The sequence below is a fragment of the Sebastes umbrosus genome, chromosome 3 (assembly GCF_015220745.1).
Source record: "Sebastes umbrosus isolate fSebUmb1 chromosome 3, fSebUmb1.pri, whole genome shotgun sequence".
Classification (NCBI taxonomy): domain Eukaryota; kingdom Metazoa; phylum Chordata; class Actinopteri; order Perciformes; family Sebastidae; genus Sebastes; species Sebastes umbrosus.
The window spans coordinates 5358280-5378629 of record NC_051271.1 but is presented as its reverse complement, the minus strand read 5'-3'; the positions used below and the strand labels follow the sequence as shown (position 1 = coordinate 5378629).

The following is a 20350-nucleotide window of genomic DNA, read 5'->3' as shown; positions in this document are numbered from 1 at the left end:
ACTGCTGTACGTAGTGTGGGTCCATGTTGTGATTATATCAACAGAATATCTGACTGACCCTGAATGACAAGGTCTGGCAGCAGTGTGAAACCACAAAGCAACACAAGACTCTGCTTCATTTAAACAGTTTGTTCTCACATCACACAGTGACAAAGCACACAAAGTGTTGGTTTTCTTGGAGTACTTGATCTGTATAGATATCAATGGGTATGAAATTACAGTCGCTCTACCAGAATGAGCCATTTACCGTCATGTTCTTAAGATAAAAAGTCTATCAAGGTCATAAAATGACGCTTCCTGGCTAGAAATGTGTTTGTTTTTTCGCCATTTTTTGCCACAACTCCATGTATCCTATGTGAATTACACGAGTACCACTTCCACCTAGTGGTGAAAGGTGATACTGTAAAATAACAGAGACCATTAACTGTATATAAAGTCCTCGGAATAACAATTAAGTGCATTTTGACAACATGAAAATAGAAAAACGTTAATTAAAAAAAAGTATTTTTGCAGGGTTTCATATGAACACAATTTGTTTTAATTAGTTTTAAACATTTAATTGAAAGCTCTGTTATATTTTGTTCCTCTGTTTTGAGAATAGCAGGGCTTTAATAATATTCTGTTTTGCATTGTATTTGTTTAGATGGCTGTCTCTGTTGTTTCAGCCTGTCTGTCATTAATAGTTTTCTCTGTCTGGGAAATGGATGTTAATAAAAAAGCCCAGAGGCCAGAGCAGGGATGCCAAAAAATCTAATGATAGTAAAATAGGTCACAAGCCAAACAAACACAAACAAGCCTAAAGGCAAACAGTTTATGTTTTTCTCTCTAGTTTGACAAACATTTTACAGCGCAAGAAGAAGTAGAGTCACCTGTAAATGTTTATCTCTGTTTATATTTCCCTTATCCAAAGAGGTAATTGTACGTTGACTCTCTATATTGAACAATATTAACCTTCCTTCATACAGACGCTGCTCCAGAATAAAGCCAGTGCCGCGTTCTTTAACGCCCAACTCAGCGGGACTGAGTGGCGTGTGTCAGACGTGTCGGCCTTCCTGACGAAGGTCTCGGAGGACCAAAGACCCGCCGGATCCGCCTACACCTGGAGAGACGTCTTCAACGAAACTGACCAGGCCATACAGACCATCTCACGCTTCATGGAGGTTAGTGTGTTAGTGCAGGATGCATCGCAACAACACACACAGCACACAGTAAAAGCAGTGTGTGTTATGATGCCATATGTCCGTTTTTCCAGGAAACATTTTCAGTACATAACATGCTATGATGTTTTCACATGACTAGTTCAGTCTGCATGCAGACGTGTGAAATTATGTTACTGCGTAGCAGACCGTGTGGGTCTCAAGCTGTTATCCAATATCTTCCAATTAGGTCAATTAGGTGCAAAGAAAACCTCCTAGAGGGGAAATAGGTTAATTGCCTAAATAGGTCATTGCATTAGACAATCTTCCAGTTATCTTTCATTGTTTTTTAATGCACTTTTGAGATGCATTTAGATCCCTGCACGACTATTAAGAGCCTTGAAATCAAATGTTCTTTCCCCTTTCCTTCCGTCACCAAATCTAATCATTGTCCTTGCTGATTGTGTCTCTGCTGCCTATCTCTGCGTACTGGGTCAGTATGCCAGAGACGAGTCGTAGCGATAAATAACTACTCCTAAACTCCAACCAGATGTGAATCAATGTCCTTGTCCAAGAGAATTATTGTCTTACTTATCTGTGTCAGGGAATTTCTTGACTATTGGACAAATAGCCTTGTGATGTACCTCTGATATATAATGATGCGATCTATAACGATCAGATTAGCTAAATAGGTAATGATGTTTTCCGGTCCATAGATAGGTGACGCAGACAAAAGACTGATGATCTTGTAACTCTTATAAATCGACCTCATGACTTTAGACTCTCCTCAATCTCCTCGTCTCTCTCACGAATGTGGATAATGCAATAAAATGCACAAACACAATAGTAATCATTTAAAAAGAGGGGATTTTAAACTGTGACTTGAGGTCAATAAGGTATTATTTAACAGCGTGAGATTTCTTTGAATGTCTAGTAACACTGCAAACAACCTACCGTCTGTGTCTCTCCCTTTAAGGAGATCATATAAAACTATGTCAAGGCCTTACATGGCCATAAAAGTCGGTCCTGCCTGCAGCTTTAGGAGTGTGCATGCTGTACTTTTAATTATGCTTTCTGAACTCAGTGGCTTCTCCCACAGTACGAGGCGTATAGGACGTATAAGTCCGCTTATGTGAGAGGCTAATCTGTAGGAGGTCTCAACAAATCAGCTAAACAACTCTGTCGTGTTTACTCAGTGTCCACACAGGGCACATGGGTTTGTGTTAAAGGGTATAGGGTTCATTGTTATTATCAGTTACAGAGAAATATTTATGAGGAAAGCAAAGGAATTTTTATGATTTGCGTTTAAGAGCTGGTTAGTTTGTTTTGAGCTGACACCCACCACCTCTGATGAATTATAATCAGAAACTTAACATTAAAGGTGCTATTGATAACATTCAGCCACTAGATTCATTCTCCCTCCGTCGTTCCATTGCATTTACTTCACAAGTCGTTGCCAGGCACTTACTGTCAATCCCAGCCATTTATCCAGGTTTTTTTCCACACTAACTGAACTCGTAAAACGAACGATACACAAAACATTTATTTTGGACCTGCCAACATTTTTTTTGTCTACATAAAAATGTAATCAATAAGACCTTTAAGACATTAACATTTACGAGATGCTCTTATTCAGAACAACTTCCAAAAAAAACCCCCACAAGTAGTATATTCAGCTGTTGTGGAGATAAAGCTTGAGGCTCTTTTACTTCTTTCTCTCTTCGGAAAGATGTCATCAAATGCATGTTTTCTTTTTCATCCTTCTTGAACTGGGCGACACGAACCTTCATGCACCATTTAGACCCCACAACACCTCATGCAAATGCAAACTCCATTCCTATAGTCAGACTCTCAGAGTAAAATGTGCCCTAACCAACCCGTCTGTTTTCCTTTCAGTGTGTGAACCTGGACAAGCTGGAGCCGGTAGCCAACGAGGAGAGACTGGTCAACAAGTCCATGGGTCTCCTAAACAACCAGAAGTTCTGGGCTGGAATCGTGTTTCCCGACATCGCCCGTAGCAACAGCACCGACTTGCCTCCCAATATCAACTATAAGATCCGCATGGACATTGATAATGTTGAGAGGACAAACAAGATTAAAGATGGGTAAGAACCTGCACCCCAACTGTTATTTAATTGCGGAACCCTTTTTTGTTTTTATGAGCTTACTGATTTTCTTCTTTGCTTTGCAGCTATTGGGACCCCGGTCCCAGGGCGGACCCCTTTGAGGACCTTCGCTACGTCTGGGGCGGATTTTCTTACCTACAGGACGTCATTGAGCATGGAATCATCAGAGCCATCACTGGCACCAAGGAGAAGACGGGCATCTACGTTCAGCAGATGCCCTACCCCTGCTACGTTGATGACATGTAAGTGCCCTCTGGGTGACGAGTATCACTATTACACATTCCACAGGCACAACGTTTAACTCGAAATCCACAAAACCAGTCTGAAAATGAAGACAATCTGATACAATTATGAGCAGAGCCATACAGTTGTTGGACCTCGGTCAGAGCTTGCCGATGCTACGCTATGATTGGCCAGTCTGCATTCGAGGGGCAGGACTTAGCGAAGGGTCAATTGTACTCTACAATCAGTTTAAAACGTGCGTAACCAATCTTCACTTTTTTTCAGTTTCCTGCGGGTGATGAGTCGGTCGATGCCTCTCTTCATGACCCTGGCGTGGATGTACTCGGTAGCCATCATCATCAAGGGCGTGGTCTACGAGAAGGAGGCGCGGCTCAAAGAGACCATGAGGATCATGGGGCTGAACAACGGCATCCTGTGGCTCAGCTGGTTCATCAGCAGTTTGATCCCGCTCCTGATCAGCGCCGGCTTGCTGGTGATGTTATTGAAGGTAGGTGTTGTTAACACACGTCGTCATCGTGCAGGAATGTTTAGCAAATTGTAGAAAACAAGCACTGTTCAGTTGATAGTTTGTCCATGATCTCAACACTTCATTGTCTAGAAATGTCATTAAATTGGGGAAAACAAGTGATATCATACCGCTGTAACCGGGAAACTATTTAATTTTCTTTCTCAGATGGGAAACCTGTTGCCTTACAGTGACCCTGGCGTGGTGTTTCTATTCCTGGGATCCTTCGGTGTCGTAACCATCATGCAGTGCTTCCTCATTAGCACCCTGTTCTCTCGCGCCAACTTGGCAGCCGCCTGCGGTGGCATCATATACTTCACACTCTACCTGCCCTACGTGCTGTGTGTCGCCTGGCAGGACTACGTGGGGTTCGGAGCAAAGATTATGGTGGTGCGTGGAAGAAATCTGATAATACACATTTGAATACGTACAGTATGTGTTGTATCCAGAGTTGGTTTTTAACTCTCCGTTCTCCTCACAGAGTCTGCTGTCTCCTGTGGCGTTCGGTTTCGGCTGCGAGTACTTTGCCCTGTTTGAGGAGCAAGGGGTGGGCATCCAGTGGTCCAACCTGCTGGCCAGCCCTCTGGAGGAGGACAGCTACAACCTGACCACCTCCATCTGCCTCATGCTGTTTGACGCTGTGCTCTACGGAATAATGACCTGGTACATCGAAGCCGTGTTCCCTGGTGAGTCGTGGATATGTGATAAATCAATAATATACAGTTAAATAGGGTTGTTTTGGGAGACAGTACTGAAAACAGAACAATTCCGTCTATTCCAGGTCAGTATGGGATCCCCAGGCCTTGGTATTTCCCTTTCACTAAGACGTACTGGTGTGGAGAGAAAGAGAACACCAACCTCTCAGCCTCTCTGTCGAAGAAGGGCAACGCTGAAGGTACAAATCATCATCATTATTATTTATTTGTCTCTATGTTTAGGGATGAATTTTCAGTTATAAAACCATTAGTGAAATATGGATGATCCGTCCCTTTGTGTCTTTAATGCTGTCTTTCTTTTATCCAAAGCAGTGTGTATTGAAGAGGAGCCAGACCACATTGAGCCAGGTGTCTACATCGAGAATCTGGTGAAGGTCTACAGCCATGGGAACAAGCTGGCTGTAGACGGACTGTCCCTGAGGTTCTATAAGGGACAGATCACCTCCTTCCTCGGCCACAACGGAGCCGGCAAGACCACAACTATGTAAGATAATACACACATTATCTGCATCTACTTCTTCAATACAGATTGTGAAATCTCAATTGATGGTAACTTGTCGTGTTCCTGCCTGCTTTTTTTCTGATAGGTCAATCCTGACGGGGTTGTTTCCACCCACATCTGGCACGGCCTATATCCACGGCAAGGACATCCGCAGTGAGCTCAGCACCATCCGGCAGAATCTGGGCGTCTGTCCCCAGCACAACGTACTTTTCAGCATGTACGTATACAGCAGCAAGAACAAGAACTATTTGCACACGCTCGTAGCATTCTTGTGTTTTGTTAATTGTGTGATTTGTCGGTTTGCTGTAATCCAGGCTGACGGTGGAGGAGCACATCTGGTTCTACGCCCGTCTGAAGGGGCTGCCGGAGGAGAAGGTGAAGACCGAGATGGAACAGATCGTGAACGATGTCGGACTGCCTCACAAACGGCACTCTCGCACCAACGCGCTGTCCGGTCAGTTTCAAATTTCTACACCTTTTAGATGTTTCAAAAGTTTTTTTTACCATATAGATAGTGATTTTGAAAACGGTCCTGCCTTCCTGTTGTCTTTGTAGGAGGGATGCAGAGGAAGCTGTCAGTGGCCCTGGCTTTTGTTGGGGGCTCAAAGGTTGTGATCCTGGATGAACCTACAGCTGGGGTTGATCCCTACGCACGCAGGGGGATCTGGGACCTGCTGCTGAAATACAGACAAGGTACAACACAACTGATAGTTGGTGCTTAGTCGCTAACAGTTATGAATTCTTTTCAATAACTCTACATGTGATTTCTGCAGCTTGTAAGCTGAATGTGTCCCCTCTGTTCCTCCGTCAGGCCGCACCATCATCCTGTCCACCCATCACATGGACGAGGCCGACATCCTGGGCGACCGCATCGCCATCATTTCCCACGGCAAGCTGTGCTGCGTGGGCTCCTCGCTCTTCCTGAAGACCCAGCTGGGCACGGGCTACTACCTGACTCTGGTCAAGAGAGACTACGATCTGACGCTCCAGTCCTGCAGGAACTCTGCCAGCACCGTCTCCTACAGCAAGAAGCCCGAGAAGGTAAGAGAGATGTTACGGATGTGTGTGTTTAAAGGATACAAGAGATGTAGTCTCTCGTCCATTGTTGTTAAAGAGATTCAAAAAGGTACTACAGTGTTTTTTTGCCTTTGGTTAAGGAGGACAGTGTGTCAGAGAGCAGCTCAGATGCTGGTCTGGGCAGCGAACCCGAGAGTGAAACCACCACTATTGGTAAGAGTAAAATTAAAACTTTGCAAGGCATATCAGATGTTGATGTTTTGATCATTCCCCCTCACCAAGCTCTCTTCTTCCCTACAGATGTGTCCCTCATCTCCAACGTGATATTCAAGCATGTCCACGAGGCTCGCCTAGTGGAGGACCTCGGCCACGAGATCACCTACGTTCTGCCCTACCAGTCAGCTAAAGACGGAGCCTTTGTAGAGCTCTTCCACGAGCTGGACGACCGTCTCACCGACCTGGGAATATCCAGCTACGGGATATCTGACACCACCCTGGAGGAGGTATGGAGCAGTAAACACCTCTTTGTCTGCTTTAAGTTGGCCTTTATACTTATATAGTTATATACTTATACTGCCAATGGTTTAATCACGCGTCTTCCAACTCTGCAGATTTTCTTGAAAGTGGCTGAGGACAGTGGAGTGGATGCTGTTGAGCTCTCAGGTGAGATTTATGCTGCATTTTCAAGATTCACAGCATTTAAACACCTAACATCTGCATTAAAACATAGTTACACTTGTGTTTTAGACACACATTAACAGCATCAGTACCATATTAAATTAACTTGTTGACCCTCTGTGGCTGCAGATGGAGTTGTGCCGACCAGGATTCGTCGCCATCACGCGTTTGGAGACCACCAGAGCTGCCTGAAGCCCTTCACCGAAGACGACTTTGATTTCAACGACTCTGAAGGTGACCCAGGTAGAACTGCACTACCCAGCATGCAGTGCAATGATAGCTGCAGTCATGTTGCTACCATTGCTTTTACGCTTTTGTTTGCACCCCGAGGTGTTATTTCACCAAAAATATGTATAGAAAATAAGGAAACATACGTCACATCTCATTAAAGTTGCAAAGCATAGAAATCAGTTGCCACTAAATGATCGCAATATTACAAAATCAGGAAACAGACAAGGCAAGTTTGCTCATGTGTGTTGTGTCGTCTGTGTCCAGAATCCCGTGAGACCGACTGGCTCAGTGGAACAGATGGCAAAGGCTCATACCAGGTCAAGGGCTGGAGTCTGAAGAGACAGCAGTTTGTGGCACTACTCTGGAAACGATTCCTCTACGCTCGTCGCTCCAGGAAAGGCTTCTTCGCTCAGGTATGCTGATGCTATTTTCATATACACCTACTGTAAATATACAGCAAGTCAACGTGGGTCTTTCTGCCTTTCATAACAATCTCGAGCCTCTCAGAGTGAAGCGATAGTTCTGAGGTGTGTCAAGTAGTAATGAATCGTCCTGATGTTATTTTTCAGATTGTTCTCCCGGCGGTGTTTGTGTGTATCGCCCTGGTGTTCAGCCTGATTGTCCCTCCGTTTGGAAAGTACCCAAGTCTGACTCTGGATCCCGGCATGTATGGAGAACAGTTTTCCTTCATCAGGTGAGATCCTATTCTTTATGTCCTCTTCATCAATTTATCTCTTAGTTCTGCTCATTCTATATATTGTTTATATATATTCGTCAAAGCACTTTTGAATCTTCAATTCACCTCAATCAAATCATTCTTTTTTCAGTCAAGAAAAAGAAACAGTTAATAAATGCTATGTGATATTAAAGGCAGTGTGTTCTCTGTGTCTTCGTAGTAATGACTTACCTGAGGACCCTCACGTCAACAAACTACTGGGAGCCCTGACTGAAAAACCAGGATTTGGAACGCGCTGCATGGAAGGACAACCCATACCGTGAGTTTTGAGAAGTGCATTTAGGAAAATAAAAACACATAGATCTACATGTAGTTTTAGTCTACACATACGCATTACAATGGAGATTTGGAGTTAAATATAAATGTGTCTGTCTCTGTGCTCCAGGGACTCTCCCTGTACAGCGGTTGAGGGCGAGTGGTCGCTCCCGCAAGTCTCTGAAAGCGTGAAGGACATTTTCGACAACGGCAACTGGTCCATGGAGAACCCCTCCCCCATGTGTGAGTGCAGCTGTGGAGGACGCAAGAGGATGCTCCCGGAGTGTCCCGCTGGTGCCGGGGGACTTCCACCACCACAGGTTGGTGACACCAAACTATTAGAAAGTCAAAAGTGTCAATCTATCCGAAATTACAAAGGTAAAAACACCACCAAATATGCAAAATTTAAAAGAACTGTTTTGTCTTGTTTGTGTTTCCAGATGATGATCAGTGACAAAGACACGCTTCAGAATTTGACTAGCAGGAACATCTCAGACTATCTGGTTAAAACCTACGCTCAGATCATTGGCAAGAGGTAACACTCGTCTTCACACTTAACACACTTAAATGAGTTATTTTTATTATGTTTCATTGAATTTGAATCTTTTATTTTCTCTCAGTCTGAGGAACAAGATTTGGGTCAACGAGTTCAGGTATGTGATCCATCTTGAGCTTATTTTGTCGATAATATTGACCCTCGTGTCTCTCTCTGCTGTGTCCTTCGCCGATATTAAAATGAATTTACTCTACACAGATATGGCGGATTCTCATTGGGCGCCAGGAGTTCTCAGTTCATGGCCCACACAGGTGACGTCGACGATGCGATCGCTCAACTGACGAAACGTTTCCAACTGGAGAGAGTAAGAGATTTCATGGCATTATTGTTTTAACAAACTGCAAAGGAAAACACTAATGTGGTTAATTTTACTACTGTGGTTTCAGCTAGTCATGGTGAGACATTAACTGCTGTACACAGCGACTCGTTTTATATAATTATAGCTGGAACGGATAGACTTATATTACTGGTTTGAACAGTGTCAGTTTACCCGTGTGCTAAAGAAGACTCTCTCCCTCCCCCCCCCCCTCCAGGGAACCGCAGCGGATCGTTTCTTTAACAGTCTCTCCAGTTTTATACAAGGATTGGACACCAAGAATAACGTCAAGGTTAGCACACACACACACACACACACACAAACACACACACACACACACACACACACACACTGGTTATACAACAACACGTGACTCTGTAGGTTACCTTCAAGCCTCCCTCACTAAATTCTTCAAAGCATACACAACATGCTTCATGCACTCCATTCATATCGTGTGCGTGAAAATTGATTTCTGTTTTGTGGTGGATTAAAGGATGCATGATGATAGATTTCTTGCTCTTTTGAGGCTTTTTTCCCTTTTCATGAACTACACATCCTGTGTATTTCTCTTCATTTGCATCAACTTGTCGTTGTTGATGACAATGATAACGACAAACCTTCATTTTGCACGTTACATTTTCACATTTTTAGGCATGTAGGGAATGGTTTTATGCAGAGCAGAAAGAGCTTCATTCCAAAAAGAAAACACAAGTTCAGTGCTTTTTTCAGAAAATTAATAAAAAAGAAGAGGTGAAGAAGGAGACAGAGTAGAGGGGAAAACATATATTGGGAAGAGAGTTGTACAGTTTGACGTACTTTACGAATACATAATCTTTACACTCTTACATGCAGACTTATGGCACTCAGCCGATCACCAAGCTGCTAATTTACTTTGCATTTCCTCTGAGGTTGCAGACGCTAACATGCCTCTCTATTTTCCAGATCTGGTTCAACAACAAGGGCTGGCACAGCATGGGCTCTTTCCTCAACGTGATGAACAACGGCATCCTGCGCGCCAGCCTGCAGGCCGACCAAGACCCCACCAAGTTTGGCATCACTGCCTCCAATCACCCGCTCAACCTCACCAAGGAGCAGCTGTCGCAGGTCGCACTGTGAGTACTACCTACCGTTAAGACACTTCAAAACGACGACATCTCTTTGACCTTTTTCTAAGAGAGAAATTGCTTCCTCCCTCTATCTCAGGATGACGACATCTGTTGACGTGCTGGTTTCCATCTGCGTGATCTTCGCCATGTCCTTTGTCCCGGCCAGTTTTGTGGTCTTCCTCATCCAGGAGAGAGTGAACAAGGCCAAGCACATGCAGTTCATCAGCGGAGTGCAGCCTTTACTGTACTGGCTGGCCAACTTTGTCTGGGATATGGTAAGACATCTCACTCCGCAAACTAGATTAAATATGACGACATAAAGCTTGTTATTGTCTTCATAGAAACTTACTGAACTTCACTCCTCTCTTGCAGTGTAACTACATCGTCCCAGCCACACTGGTCATCATCATCTTCATCTGTTTCCAACAAGACGCCTACGTCTCCTCCACCAATCTGCCCGTGCTGGCGCTGCTTCTGCTGCTCTACGGGTAAATATGACACACGCTCAAGTTTGTTTTGGCTCTTCCTTTCTTTTATTTTCTCTAACCTCTTCTCATCTAAAACGATCTTTGTGTCTCTTCTCCAGGTGGTCGATCACCCCTCTGATGTACCCGGCCTCGTTCTTCTTTAAGATCCCCAGCACGGCCTACGTGGTCCTGACCAGCGTCAACATACTGATAGGAATCAACGGCAGCGTCTCCACGTTTGTACTGGAGCTGTTTGGAAGCAATGTAAATAAAGTTATTTTAATTCAGATAGTTTATTGTAGATTGATTGATTTAAAAATGTGAAGAAAGAAGTTTGAAAGCGTTACCTCTCATGATTGAATATTAACTGTCATTGTCAACTGTTCTTTCATTTTAGGAAATCGGTGGCATCAACGACATCCTGAAGAACGTGTTCCTCATCTTCCCTCACTTCTGTCTGGGCAGAGGACTAATTGACATGGTGAAGAATCAGGCAATGGCCGACGCTTTGGAGAGATTCGGTAATTACGGCTGACCTTTTTCACCAACTATTCTGATTTGTTTCAACAAAGGAAGTAAATATACATTTTCTAAATGTCTTTAAATGTTCTCTGGTTGCATCTCCGTAGGCGAAAACCGCTTCCGCTCCCCGCTGGCCTGGGACATGGTGGGAAAGAACCTGTTCGCGATGGCCATAGAGGGCCTGATCTTCTTCATCATCACCGTCCTCATTCAGTACCACTTCTTCTTCAAGGCCAGGTGGGTGAAACCGTCAACACACATGTGATCCATCTGAATGTAAAAAAAAAAATCCATAAGTAAGACCTCTCATCCTTCTGCTGACCTTCAGGTCGTCCACCAGTCACCTGAAGCCGATTGGAGAAGAGGACGAGGATGTGGCCAGAGAGCGACAGAGGATCCTTAGCGGAGGAGGAAAGTCGGACATCCTGGAGCTCAAAGAGCTCACCAAGATTTACAAGAGGAAACAGAAGCCGGCAGTGGACCGGCTGTGTGTCGGCATCCCCCCTGGAGAGGTACGATACCGACAACATACATGATTCTGAACCAGGAAAACACAGATAAACAGTTTGTTAGAGGATGATACAGCTGATACAGATGTGCACGATATAGAAAATAAACATACACTGTCCCTCTTTTCCTGCAGTGCTTTGGTTTGCTGGGGGTGAATGGAGCAGGGAAGACCAGCACCTTTAAAATGCTGACAGGAGACTCGGTGGTCACCGGTGGAGAGGCCTACCTGAATGGCAAGAGGTAAAATCTCAAAAATATACATCCAATCATCTGTATTGGAATTAATATATTCTCCTAGTTTGTTCAGCTTATCTGACTGGCAAGAAGTAGTAGTCACCATAATATATTCTTAGCCTCAATTATATAATTAAAGGCACTTGAAATAAACACTGAATAAAGCAAACTCCTGTTGATATAATGATTTCAAACAAGCTGATTTGCACTTGGAATTCAATTCTTTCATTTGTGGGAAAACATTCACTACAAGAGTAAATTCTGTTTAAAAGATATATTGCTTGCTTTCTATGAAACTTAATTATGCTCTTCTGTATGTGTTTACCTCACTCCAGTGTAACTAAAGAGATAGATGAGGTGCATCAGAACATGGGCTACTGTCCTCAGTTTGACGCCATCAACGACCTGCTGACCGGCAGAGAGCACCTCGAGTTTTACGCCATCCTGAGAGGAGTACCTGAGAAGGAAGTCTGTGAGGTAAGGAAACTAACAAAACACATGAACACACATACATGGACATATTGTACTGGTCTTTTATATGTAAATCCGACGTATAATTCTACTTTTTCAGTTCTATCTTTGTAGTCCATTGAGTCATTATATGGGATATTGTTTTTTACAAATAACGCAAAATTTTGGCGAGGAAAAACTGTCATGGCCATTTCTAAAGGGGTCTTGACCTCTGACCTCAAGATATGTGAATGAAAATGGGTTCTATGGGTACCCACGAGTCTCCCCTTTACAGACATGCCCACTTTATGATAATCACATGCAGTTTTGGGTCAAGTCATAGTCAAGTCAGCACACTGACACACTGACAGCTGTTGTTGCCTGTTGGGCTGCAGTTTGCCATGTTATGATTTGTGCATATTTTGTATGCTAACTGCAGTACCTGTGAGGGTTTCTGGACAATATTTATCATTGTTTTCTGTTGTTAATTGATTTCCAATAATAAATATATACATACATTTGCATAAAGCAGCATATTTGCCCACTCCCATGTTGAGAAGAGTATTAGATACTTGACAAATCTCCCCTTAAGGCAACAATTATGTGATTAAACGAGATTAAATGTTTGAATCGATTGACAGCCCTAGTATGTATGTAATATAATGACTTGTTTTGTTATTTTTGTAGTCCACTCAGGCATTATATTGGATATTGGTGTATACAAATAAACACCGTTATGCAGGCCTACGTATGTACAAAAGAAAAAGAAGATGGTTGACACTCATGAAATCTTTATTGTGTCCACTAGGTGGCAGAGTGGGGCATCAGGAAGCTGGGCTTGGTCAAATATGTGGACAAGTCAGCAGGCAGCTACAGTGGAGGAAACATGAGGAAACTGTCGACTGCCATCGCTCTCATAGGAGGACCACCTGTCGTCTTTCTGGTCAGTGGAACAAACATAATACACTAAATACTTCTGAGTTATTTTTGTGTAACGCCCAAAAGCTCCTGGAGTGACGGTGGAATTGTGTGTCTAACAGTATCTGTTATTTCCTGTCCACAGGATGAACCGACGACAGGCATGGATCCTAAAGCACGTCGTGCTCTGTGGAACGCCATCCTGAGCATCATCAAAGAGGGACGATCTGTAGTCCTGACCTCTCACAGGTTAGACGTGGCATCTGAATTACATCTATTCAGTTAACTGAACTATATATTTTTTTGTCGTTAATTTACCTCAACATGACTAACCTCATCGTCCCGGTGTGTGTTTTGCAGCATGGAGGAGTGTGAAGCACTTTGCACCAGAATGGCCATCATGGTCAACGGCAGGTTCCGCTGTCTGGGCAGCGTGCAGCATCTCAAAAACAGGTGAGAACACATTTCACATAAGCTCACACACATATGAGGAATGAAATCCAATCCAAATGTATTTATAAAGCAAATTTAAAAACAATACAAGTTTACCAAAGTGCTGTACAATTAAACATAAAAACATAAAAGCAACACAATAAAACACTAAGACCAGTTTAACACCAACAGGACATTAAAATAATAAAAGCATTAAGACCAATAGGAAAGGATTGAAAAAGGCAACTCTCATGCCGAGCCAAAAGCCAAGGAATAAAAGTGCGTTTTGAGGTTTGATTTGAAACCAGGCTGTGTGGGGGACAGCCCAATATGTGGAGGCAGAGCCTTTAACAATAGGCTCATTGGAGATTAATTATTATTATTATTTTTATGTCCGCCTTGTAAAGCACATAATGAGCACTCGTTTTGATAAGTGTTATATATGAGATATCCTTCAGTATTATAATTATTATTATAATCAACCACACAAGATATGTTTGTTAACAGATGAAACCTTCATTGCACAACATGAGACTAATACAATCTAATGTTAAATATTACAATTACACAGAAAGTTGTGACTTTCTACAACACGTGGTTTTTGCTGTCAAAACTAAGAGCCAATCAGATCTTTGATTAGGCGCGAGCCAGGCGTTTCCCATAATGCCCTGGGTCTTGCAGTCGGTGGAGAGCAACTGCGGCGCCTGGCTCTAAAAACTGCGGCCGCCTCGATTTCGTGAGTTTACCCACGTGTGCATGACGTCAGAGCAAGTCGGGATCAAATCTTGCGCAGTGATCTCGAAGCATCTGGTCAGTGGATTTGAGTGTCCTTGATAAAAGATGTGGTTTTAAAGGTCTGAGAGATAAGTTGGAGCTTGCCCATTTAGTGATTGATATGTTAATTATTAATTATAAAATCTTAAAATCAATCCTAAAACGCACAGGGAGCAAGTGAAGAGAAGCCAGAATCGGGGAGATGTGCTCACGTTTACGTGTACTAAAGACGAGCTGCCGTGTTCTGAACAAGCTGCAGGCGAGACAAATAGGCTTATTGGCTAACACCAACGTAAAGTGCATTACAATAGCCAAGACGTGTGGTGATAAAAGCATGCATCAAAATCATTTAAAGATAAAAAAAATGACTTAACCCTGGATAAAAGCCACAGTTCATTCTAAAATATCCCCCCCATAGAATGAAAGAATAATAGTTTTCCCCAGATTGTCACATAAACAGTTCAGTTGAGTGAACCGTGCTTCGTTGCGTTCTTCTCAGGTTTGGTGATGGCTACACCATCATCCTGCGGGTGACCGGCCCCGACCCAGACCTCCGGCCGGTGATGGAGTTCATAGAGCGGGAGCTGCCCGGCAGCACGCTGAAGGAGAAGCACCGCAACATGCTGCAGTACCAGCTGCCTACCTCCCTCACCTCCCTCGCCCGCATCTTCTCCCTGTTCTCTACGAACAAGGAGGCCCTCAGCATAGAGGACTACTCCGTCTCACAGACAACGTTAGACCAAGTAAGAAAGGCTCTGACTGTGTAACTGGATTGTTAACTTTAGTTTAGGACTGAGTCTAATTCCTCTTCCTTTTCCCTCCCTGCAGGTGTTTGTAAATTTCGCCAAGGACCAAAGTGACGAGGACCATTTGAAAGATCTGCACAAACGGGACGCTGTGGTAGTGGACATTTCAAAGTTGAACTCTTTCCTCACGGACAACAAGACCAGGGAAAGCTGCGTCTGATTCCACAACATACCATCAGTGGGGGTCGCTACGCTTCACCCACCCTCCCCCCCCCAACCCAGAAAATATGGACCACTACCCTTCAGGGGGGAGAAACGAACTATGTTCATTTTTTTTTTCTATTTTTTAGTCTTTTTTAATTGTTATCATTTCTCAGTGGACCTGCATTTCAGCGCACAGCCTCTTGAGGCAGAGACTGCAGGTATTATGACACTGAAGCAATGGAAACTCAATGCAAATCAATGCAAGAAATATATATATATGAATATATTTAAAGATGAGAAGATATTCCTGTGAGGGTTGGAGACCGGCGCTTCTCCTTCACGAGACGGACAGAAAGAACGAACACTTGAAGAAGCGACGGCAAAGGATTACGATGCTGCGCTCGACTGGAAAGCCCCGTAGCCCCGCTACTCGCTCACTCAACGGACAACGGCATCGGGGACGATGGAAGGAAATATCTCTAGTTTTTAATCCCCGTTCCTAAAGGTTAGTTAGCAGTAGTCGGTGGGACTGTGTGTGGAAAAGAAAAATCAGATCATTCACTGCCAACTGCTACAAAAAAAGGATGGACGGACTACTTTTTTATTCAGGGTCTCTCGATTTCTCGACATCACCAAGCGCAGTTGTTTTTATCATGCAAAAGATGGTAAAAAGAAAAAAGCATTTACAATCCAATTAATTTCAGTCGCAATCACGCAACATATTAATTTTTACTAATTTTATTTTATTTTTTAAGATTAAGAATTTAATTCTAATAGACAAACTTAACCTCTATGGAGTTTTTCTTTGTTTGGGTAATAATTAAGATAACCAAGTTGTCTTTTTTTTATTATTATTTGTTGTTCTTTGTGTCCTTGACATTGTCCAGCACAGTGCCTATACTGTATCACGGTGGAGAGAGAAATCTGAGCACTCCATTAAAAACAACAACAATGTATGTAGGCTGCCCAGGAATGTACAAGACAGACATCAACACGCATCAAAGCACAAAAAAAGGAGCTTTTTTGTGAAGATAAGGAATGAAACTTGACTGTTTTTCTGTTTTTTTTAATTGTGTCCTTCATCATTGTCAAAAACCATAAAAAAAAAAATCTTGTGGTTGCTTGATGTCTGTACGAGATGTGCAGTCTGCTATTACTGGCTTGTTTTTACTCGCTCTGCTCTCTTCGGATGAACCGATCAGAGTGGACGCAAGGTGACCATCGTAAACTGGCTTCAAGAGAAAGATGAAGAATTTGGTTTTCTTTGAAAGTTCATTGGAAATATATATACTGCATGCTTTCCACTGGGCCACACACACCTGGACTATCAGCACATCTGTGTGCGTGTGTGTGTGCCGAAGCATGCCGTCAGATCAGCTTGTAAAACGACTGGTGGCAACTGAGTTGTGCTTCATAGTTGTGGGATTACTGGCACATATATTGTGGAGTCTAAATCCAAAATTCTGTTGTAAAAAAAAAGAGGGAAAATCTGTATCAAAATGTGATTTTTGGATGGAAATGTTAAAGATGGGCTACTTTTCCGGGCATGATGGGAGCGTTTAAGACCTGAGCCAGCTCCGATGTGGATATTATGTACAGTAGCAACTTTGTGATGTCGAGTCAAAAAAAAAAAAAATGTTACCAGTGGAGTGAACAAACAGTATCTGTGCCAAATGGAGCTGAATATATATCTTTGATCCACCAGCATAATATGGAGAAGGCAACTGTTTTGTAAAAGTTTTAAGTTGTGCTTTGGTTTCAGTTCTTCATCCATCGTCAGCGGCTGGAAAGCACACATTATGTGCTCCCTCGTTCAGCCTCCATCCGTTTTTCTATCTTCTAGTCATGTTGCCAAATTCTAATCTTTGTCTGTCCACACTAATATGCTGCCACACTGATGTCGACCATGCTGTCAGTAACTCAAATCTTTTAGACCTGAGGTCGAGATACTTCACACAAAACGATGTTTCCAGAAGCTCGTCAACAAGCCAGACTACACATAAATGGGGACCATGTCAATTAGAGTTGTGCTTGTAATGCTTTATAGTCCAAAAACAAATAGTATCCAGGGTTTAAAACAGATGACAGATTATTGTCATTACGGGTTCTCTGTGTCATATCGAATCTCGGAACGCACCAAAACCCCTCAGCTAAATGTGAGCACTTTATCATAGCCTGTCCTGTGTGAGAGACGTAGAAGTAGGGATTTGGTTTAAATTAGACGTTTAAGAACGAAATCTCTGCACTGGAACACAGGTGTAATTCATACAAAATGAAGCTGCATTAAAACGTTCGTTTGAGACTTGAAATGAAGAAACGAAGGCTCACATGTGAAATGAGTGAAAAGCAGACAGACGTTCTAAAGAGAGACATGCAGGACAGAACTACGGTGGTGATTTTTTCTCTTCTCGTGCTCAATATTATTATTTGTTTACATTTTTAAGTATTAAACAGCTGTTTGAGTCTGTTACGCATTGTGTATAGTTACTCTTTACATTAATAAAATAAAAAAATTCATACGTTTTGAAAAAAACAACAACTCCTGGTTTGATTATTTTGCTTTTTGTTTGTCTGGTTGTGTCTAGTTGTCAAATGGAAGTTTGTAGCTAATGACTGAACAAAAGATACTGGGTGTGTGTGTGTGTTTGTGTGTGTGTGTGTCGGTGTCGGTGTGTGTCGGTGTGTTAATGTGTGCTGATGACTATAAGTTTCTAGAGTGTGCATGTGTTTTTTTTCACCTGCTGTGTTCCCACCCACCCACCCACACCTACACACACACACCTACACACACAATTATACTGCCAGTAACTGCAGGGTCACGCTCAGAGGTTTCTGTTATTCATCCACCAACATCATGATCGGAAGAGTTGTTTTTCTGGGACTCCTGCTCATCTGTGTGGCTACAGGTAAGTAAGAAAAACACATTATTCGAGGTATTTTTTGCATTCTAGTTCGAGTGTTGTTGTTATAGATTAACATTTATGTCTATTTCTGTTTAGATACCAATAGAATGAAACACACAGTGCCTATTAAAAGTAGTCACCCACATTGGAAGTTTCATGTTTTATTGGCTTACAAAGTTGTGTCAAACAGGGTTTGATGTGACTGATCAACAACAAAAATTAAATTAAATTAAATTAAATCAAATTGAATTGAATTGAATCGAATTAAATTAAATTAAATTAAATTGAATTGAATTGAATCGAATTAAATTAAATTGAATTGAATTGAATTGAATTGAATTGAATTGAATTAAATTAAATCAAATACTAAATCATAATTTTTTATTTTATTCTTATCTGTTCTGTGAATATTAAAGAGTTAACTGCTTGTTTTTTTATTCTTTATTTTATCCTACAGTAGGTAAAGCATCTTTGAGAACTTTATAAAAGCGCTGTATAAATTGTTGTTTGCATGCTTTTTAATAGGCACTGTACAGTATGTTATATGCTCACATTTAGGGATATCACATATGTAAAATCATATGTTACATTATAATATACTCTACCTTTATTTATAGTGTATTAATAGGTCAGAAATATCATTAACAGGGACTGATATTAAAATGTATTTCAGGGAGTACTGACCCTTTTCTCATCACAGCATAAATTCATGTAATTTGAGTGTCTGGGTGTAGTTTATGAAAATGTTTTCAGTAGGAATTGATGGCGTATGGAGTCAATTGTTTATATAATTATTTATTTGATGGTTTTAGAAGTCATCTGCTTTCTTTCCAGATGCTGAGGAGAACAATGGACTCATGAGAAAGGTTTGTGTGTGCATGTAGGAGGGTGTTTTGGGCATAAGAGAGAGAATGATATAGGGGTGTTATTGAAGGAATTGTACATGTTTGTTCGTATGATGTTCCACCGTGTTAGCGTGGGTTTTCTCCGGGTTCTCCGGCTTCCTCCCACAGTCCAAAGGTTAATTGATGACTCTAAATTGCCCGTATAGGTGTGGATAAGCTGTTACAGATCATGGATTGTATGTATGATGTATGTATTATTATGGTGAATTAGCATTCATCTGAGGCAATGAAAGAATGTAACACCAGATGCTGCTGTGTTTTTATCTCCTGGCAGGCTTCCTGTCCAGTCATGGAGGAGATCATGGCGTGCCCCCTGAACCTCGCTCCTGTGTGCGGCAGCGATGGGAACACCTACGCCAACGAGTGTACCCTGTGTGCCCGAAGCCAGTGAGTACACACAGCTGCTCCCACTCTCATGGCATTCACACATGATGACTTCATCCAAGTTGACTGTAGGGAGGATGAAGTGCTGGAGTCTCCCTCTGCTGGTTGACTACAGTCACAATACTGAGCCCTGATTGGCTGACAGCAGCAGCAGCAGCTGATTCAACACTTTGGTCTATGATTCATGTCATGGTCTTTACAGGAAATGAGCTAGATGATTCATTTTCCTGATGAGCAATTTTGCTGATTTTTCATTTAAATAATTTTAAAAAGTGCTCTTTGTCTTTGGTTCTCTGTCTTTTAACCTTCTAACACACAATTTGCTGTATTAAAAATGATGATTAGTTGATAATTAATGGCTTTTAACACTTCATCTCCCCTGCTGCTCGACTTATGTACTTTATACGAGTTATGATTTCCCAGAAAAAATCTTTTTGATGAACTAAATCTCAGCTGAGATTGAAACAGAATGAATCCCATCTTACGTTTTCATGTTATGATCCTCTCCTTCAGTACAATCAAGATGGACATCTTGGTTGCCAAAGAGGAGAGCTGCTGAGCCGGGGGATGATGTCACCGCTAATGGGACCAATCAGGATGCGACTATCGACCCAACATGGATCTGTGAAATTACATTTCCTAAATGTTTGTGTCATTGCAATGAGTAATAAATGTCTATCAGCAACAAACAACCTTCTGATGCTTTATTTTTTCAAGACAACAAAGAAGTCTGGATTATAATTACAGCATATAATACGACAGAGCATTAGGGCCACAT

General features: G+C 42.3%; 2 protein-coding genes across 9 annotated transcripts in view; both read left to right on the top strand.

The window, feature by feature from the left end:
• Nucleotides 1–17913, top strand: part of LOC119484601 (phospholipid-transporting ATPase ABCA1-like) — a 42692-nt gene extending 24779 nt beyond the window's left edge. For 2 of the 8 annotated variants that reach the window (XM_037763516.1, XM_037763513.1), the window contains exons 12-49: nucleotides 966–1160; nucleotides 3033–3241; nucleotides 3328–3504; nucleotides 3770–3992; nucleotides 4179–4400; nucleotides 4492–4696; nucleotides 4792–4905; nucleotides 5036–5210; nucleotides 5314–5445; nucleotides 5543–5682; nucleotides 5784–5921; nucleotides 6040–6269; nucleotides 6386–6458; nucleotides 6546–6748; nucleotides 6857–6908; nucleotides 7053–7166; nucleotides 7419–7567; nucleotides 7724–7848; nucleotides 8051–8149; nucleotides 8276–8465; nucleotides 8586–8680; nucleotides 8766–8798; nucleotides 8900–9005; nucleotides 9235–9309; nucleotides 9960–10129; nucleotides 10221–10398; nucleotides 10496–10611; nucleotides 10710–10854; nucleotides 10988–11111; nucleotides 11220–11349; nucleotides 11441–11624; nucleotides 11756–11862; nucleotides 12192–12333; nucleotides 13115–13249; nucleotides 13370–13473; nucleotides 13585–13677; nucleotides 14930–15173; nucleotides 15259–17913. In XM_037763516.1, the coding sequence (XP_037619444.1) occupies nucleotides 966–1160; nucleotides 3033–3241; nucleotides 3328–3504; nucleotides 3770–3992; nucleotides 4179–4400; nucleotides 4492–4696; nucleotides 4792–4905; nucleotides 5036–5210; nucleotides 5314–5445; nucleotides 5543–5682; nucleotides 5784–5921; nucleotides 6040–6269; nucleotides 6386–6458; nucleotides 6546–6748; nucleotides 6857–6908; nucleotides 7053–7166; nucleotides 7419–7567; nucleotides 7724–7848; nucleotides 8051–8149; nucleotides 8276–8465; nucleotides 8586–8680; nucleotides 8766–8798; nucleotides 8900–9005; nucleotides 9235–9309; nucleotides 9960–10129; nucleotides 10221–10398; nucleotides 10496–10611; nucleotides 10710–10854; nucleotides 10988–11111; nucleotides 11220–11349; nucleotides 11441–11624; nucleotides 11756–11862; nucleotides 12192–12333; nucleotides 13115–13249; nucleotides 13370–13473; nucleotides 13585–13677; nucleotides 14930–15173; nucleotides 15259–15396 (5484 nt within the window). In that variant the 3' untranslated portion in view covers nucleotides 15397–17913. Of the gene's footprint in view, nucleotides 1–965; nucleotides 1161–3032; nucleotides 3242–3327; nucleotides 3505–3769; nucleotides 3993–4178; nucleotides 4401–4491; nucleotides 4697–4791; nucleotides 4906–5035; nucleotides 5211–5313; nucleotides 5446–5542; nucleotides 5683–5783; nucleotides 5922–6039; nucleotides 6270–6385; nucleotides 6749–6856; nucleotides 6909–7052; nucleotides 7167–7418; nucleotides 7568–7723; nucleotides 7849–8050; nucleotides 8150–8275; nucleotides 8466–8585; nucleotides 8681–8765; nucleotides 8799–8899; nucleotides 9006–9234; nucleotides 9310–9959; nucleotides 10130–10220; nucleotides 10399–10495; nucleotides 10612–10709; nucleotides 10855–10987; nucleotides 11112–11219; nucleotides 11350–11440; nucleotides 11625–11755; nucleotides 11863–12191; nucleotides 12334–13114; nucleotides 13250–13369; nucleotides 13474–13584; nucleotides 13678–14929; nucleotides 15174–15258 lie in introns of all 8 variants that reach the window. The other 6 variants (XM_037763510.1, XM_037763511.1, XM_037763514.1 and 3 more) reach the window with 5 other exon arrangements.
• Nucleotides 17914–18158: 245 nt separating this feature from the next.
• spink4 (serine peptidase inhibitor, Kazal type 4) lies at nucleotides 18159–20264 on the top strand. The gene is made up of 4 exons (XM_037763622.1): nucleotides 18159–18286; nucleotides 19118–19149; nucleotides 19463–19575; nucleotides 20086–20264. The coding sequence occupies exons 1-4, from the start codon at nucleotides 18235–18237 to the stop codon at nucleotides 20129–20131; spliced, it is 243 nt and encodes an 80-aa protein (XP_037619550.1). The 5' UTR covers nucleotides 18159–18234; the 3' UTR covers nucleotides 20132–20264.
• Nucleotides 20265–20350: the final 86 nt, after the last annotated feature.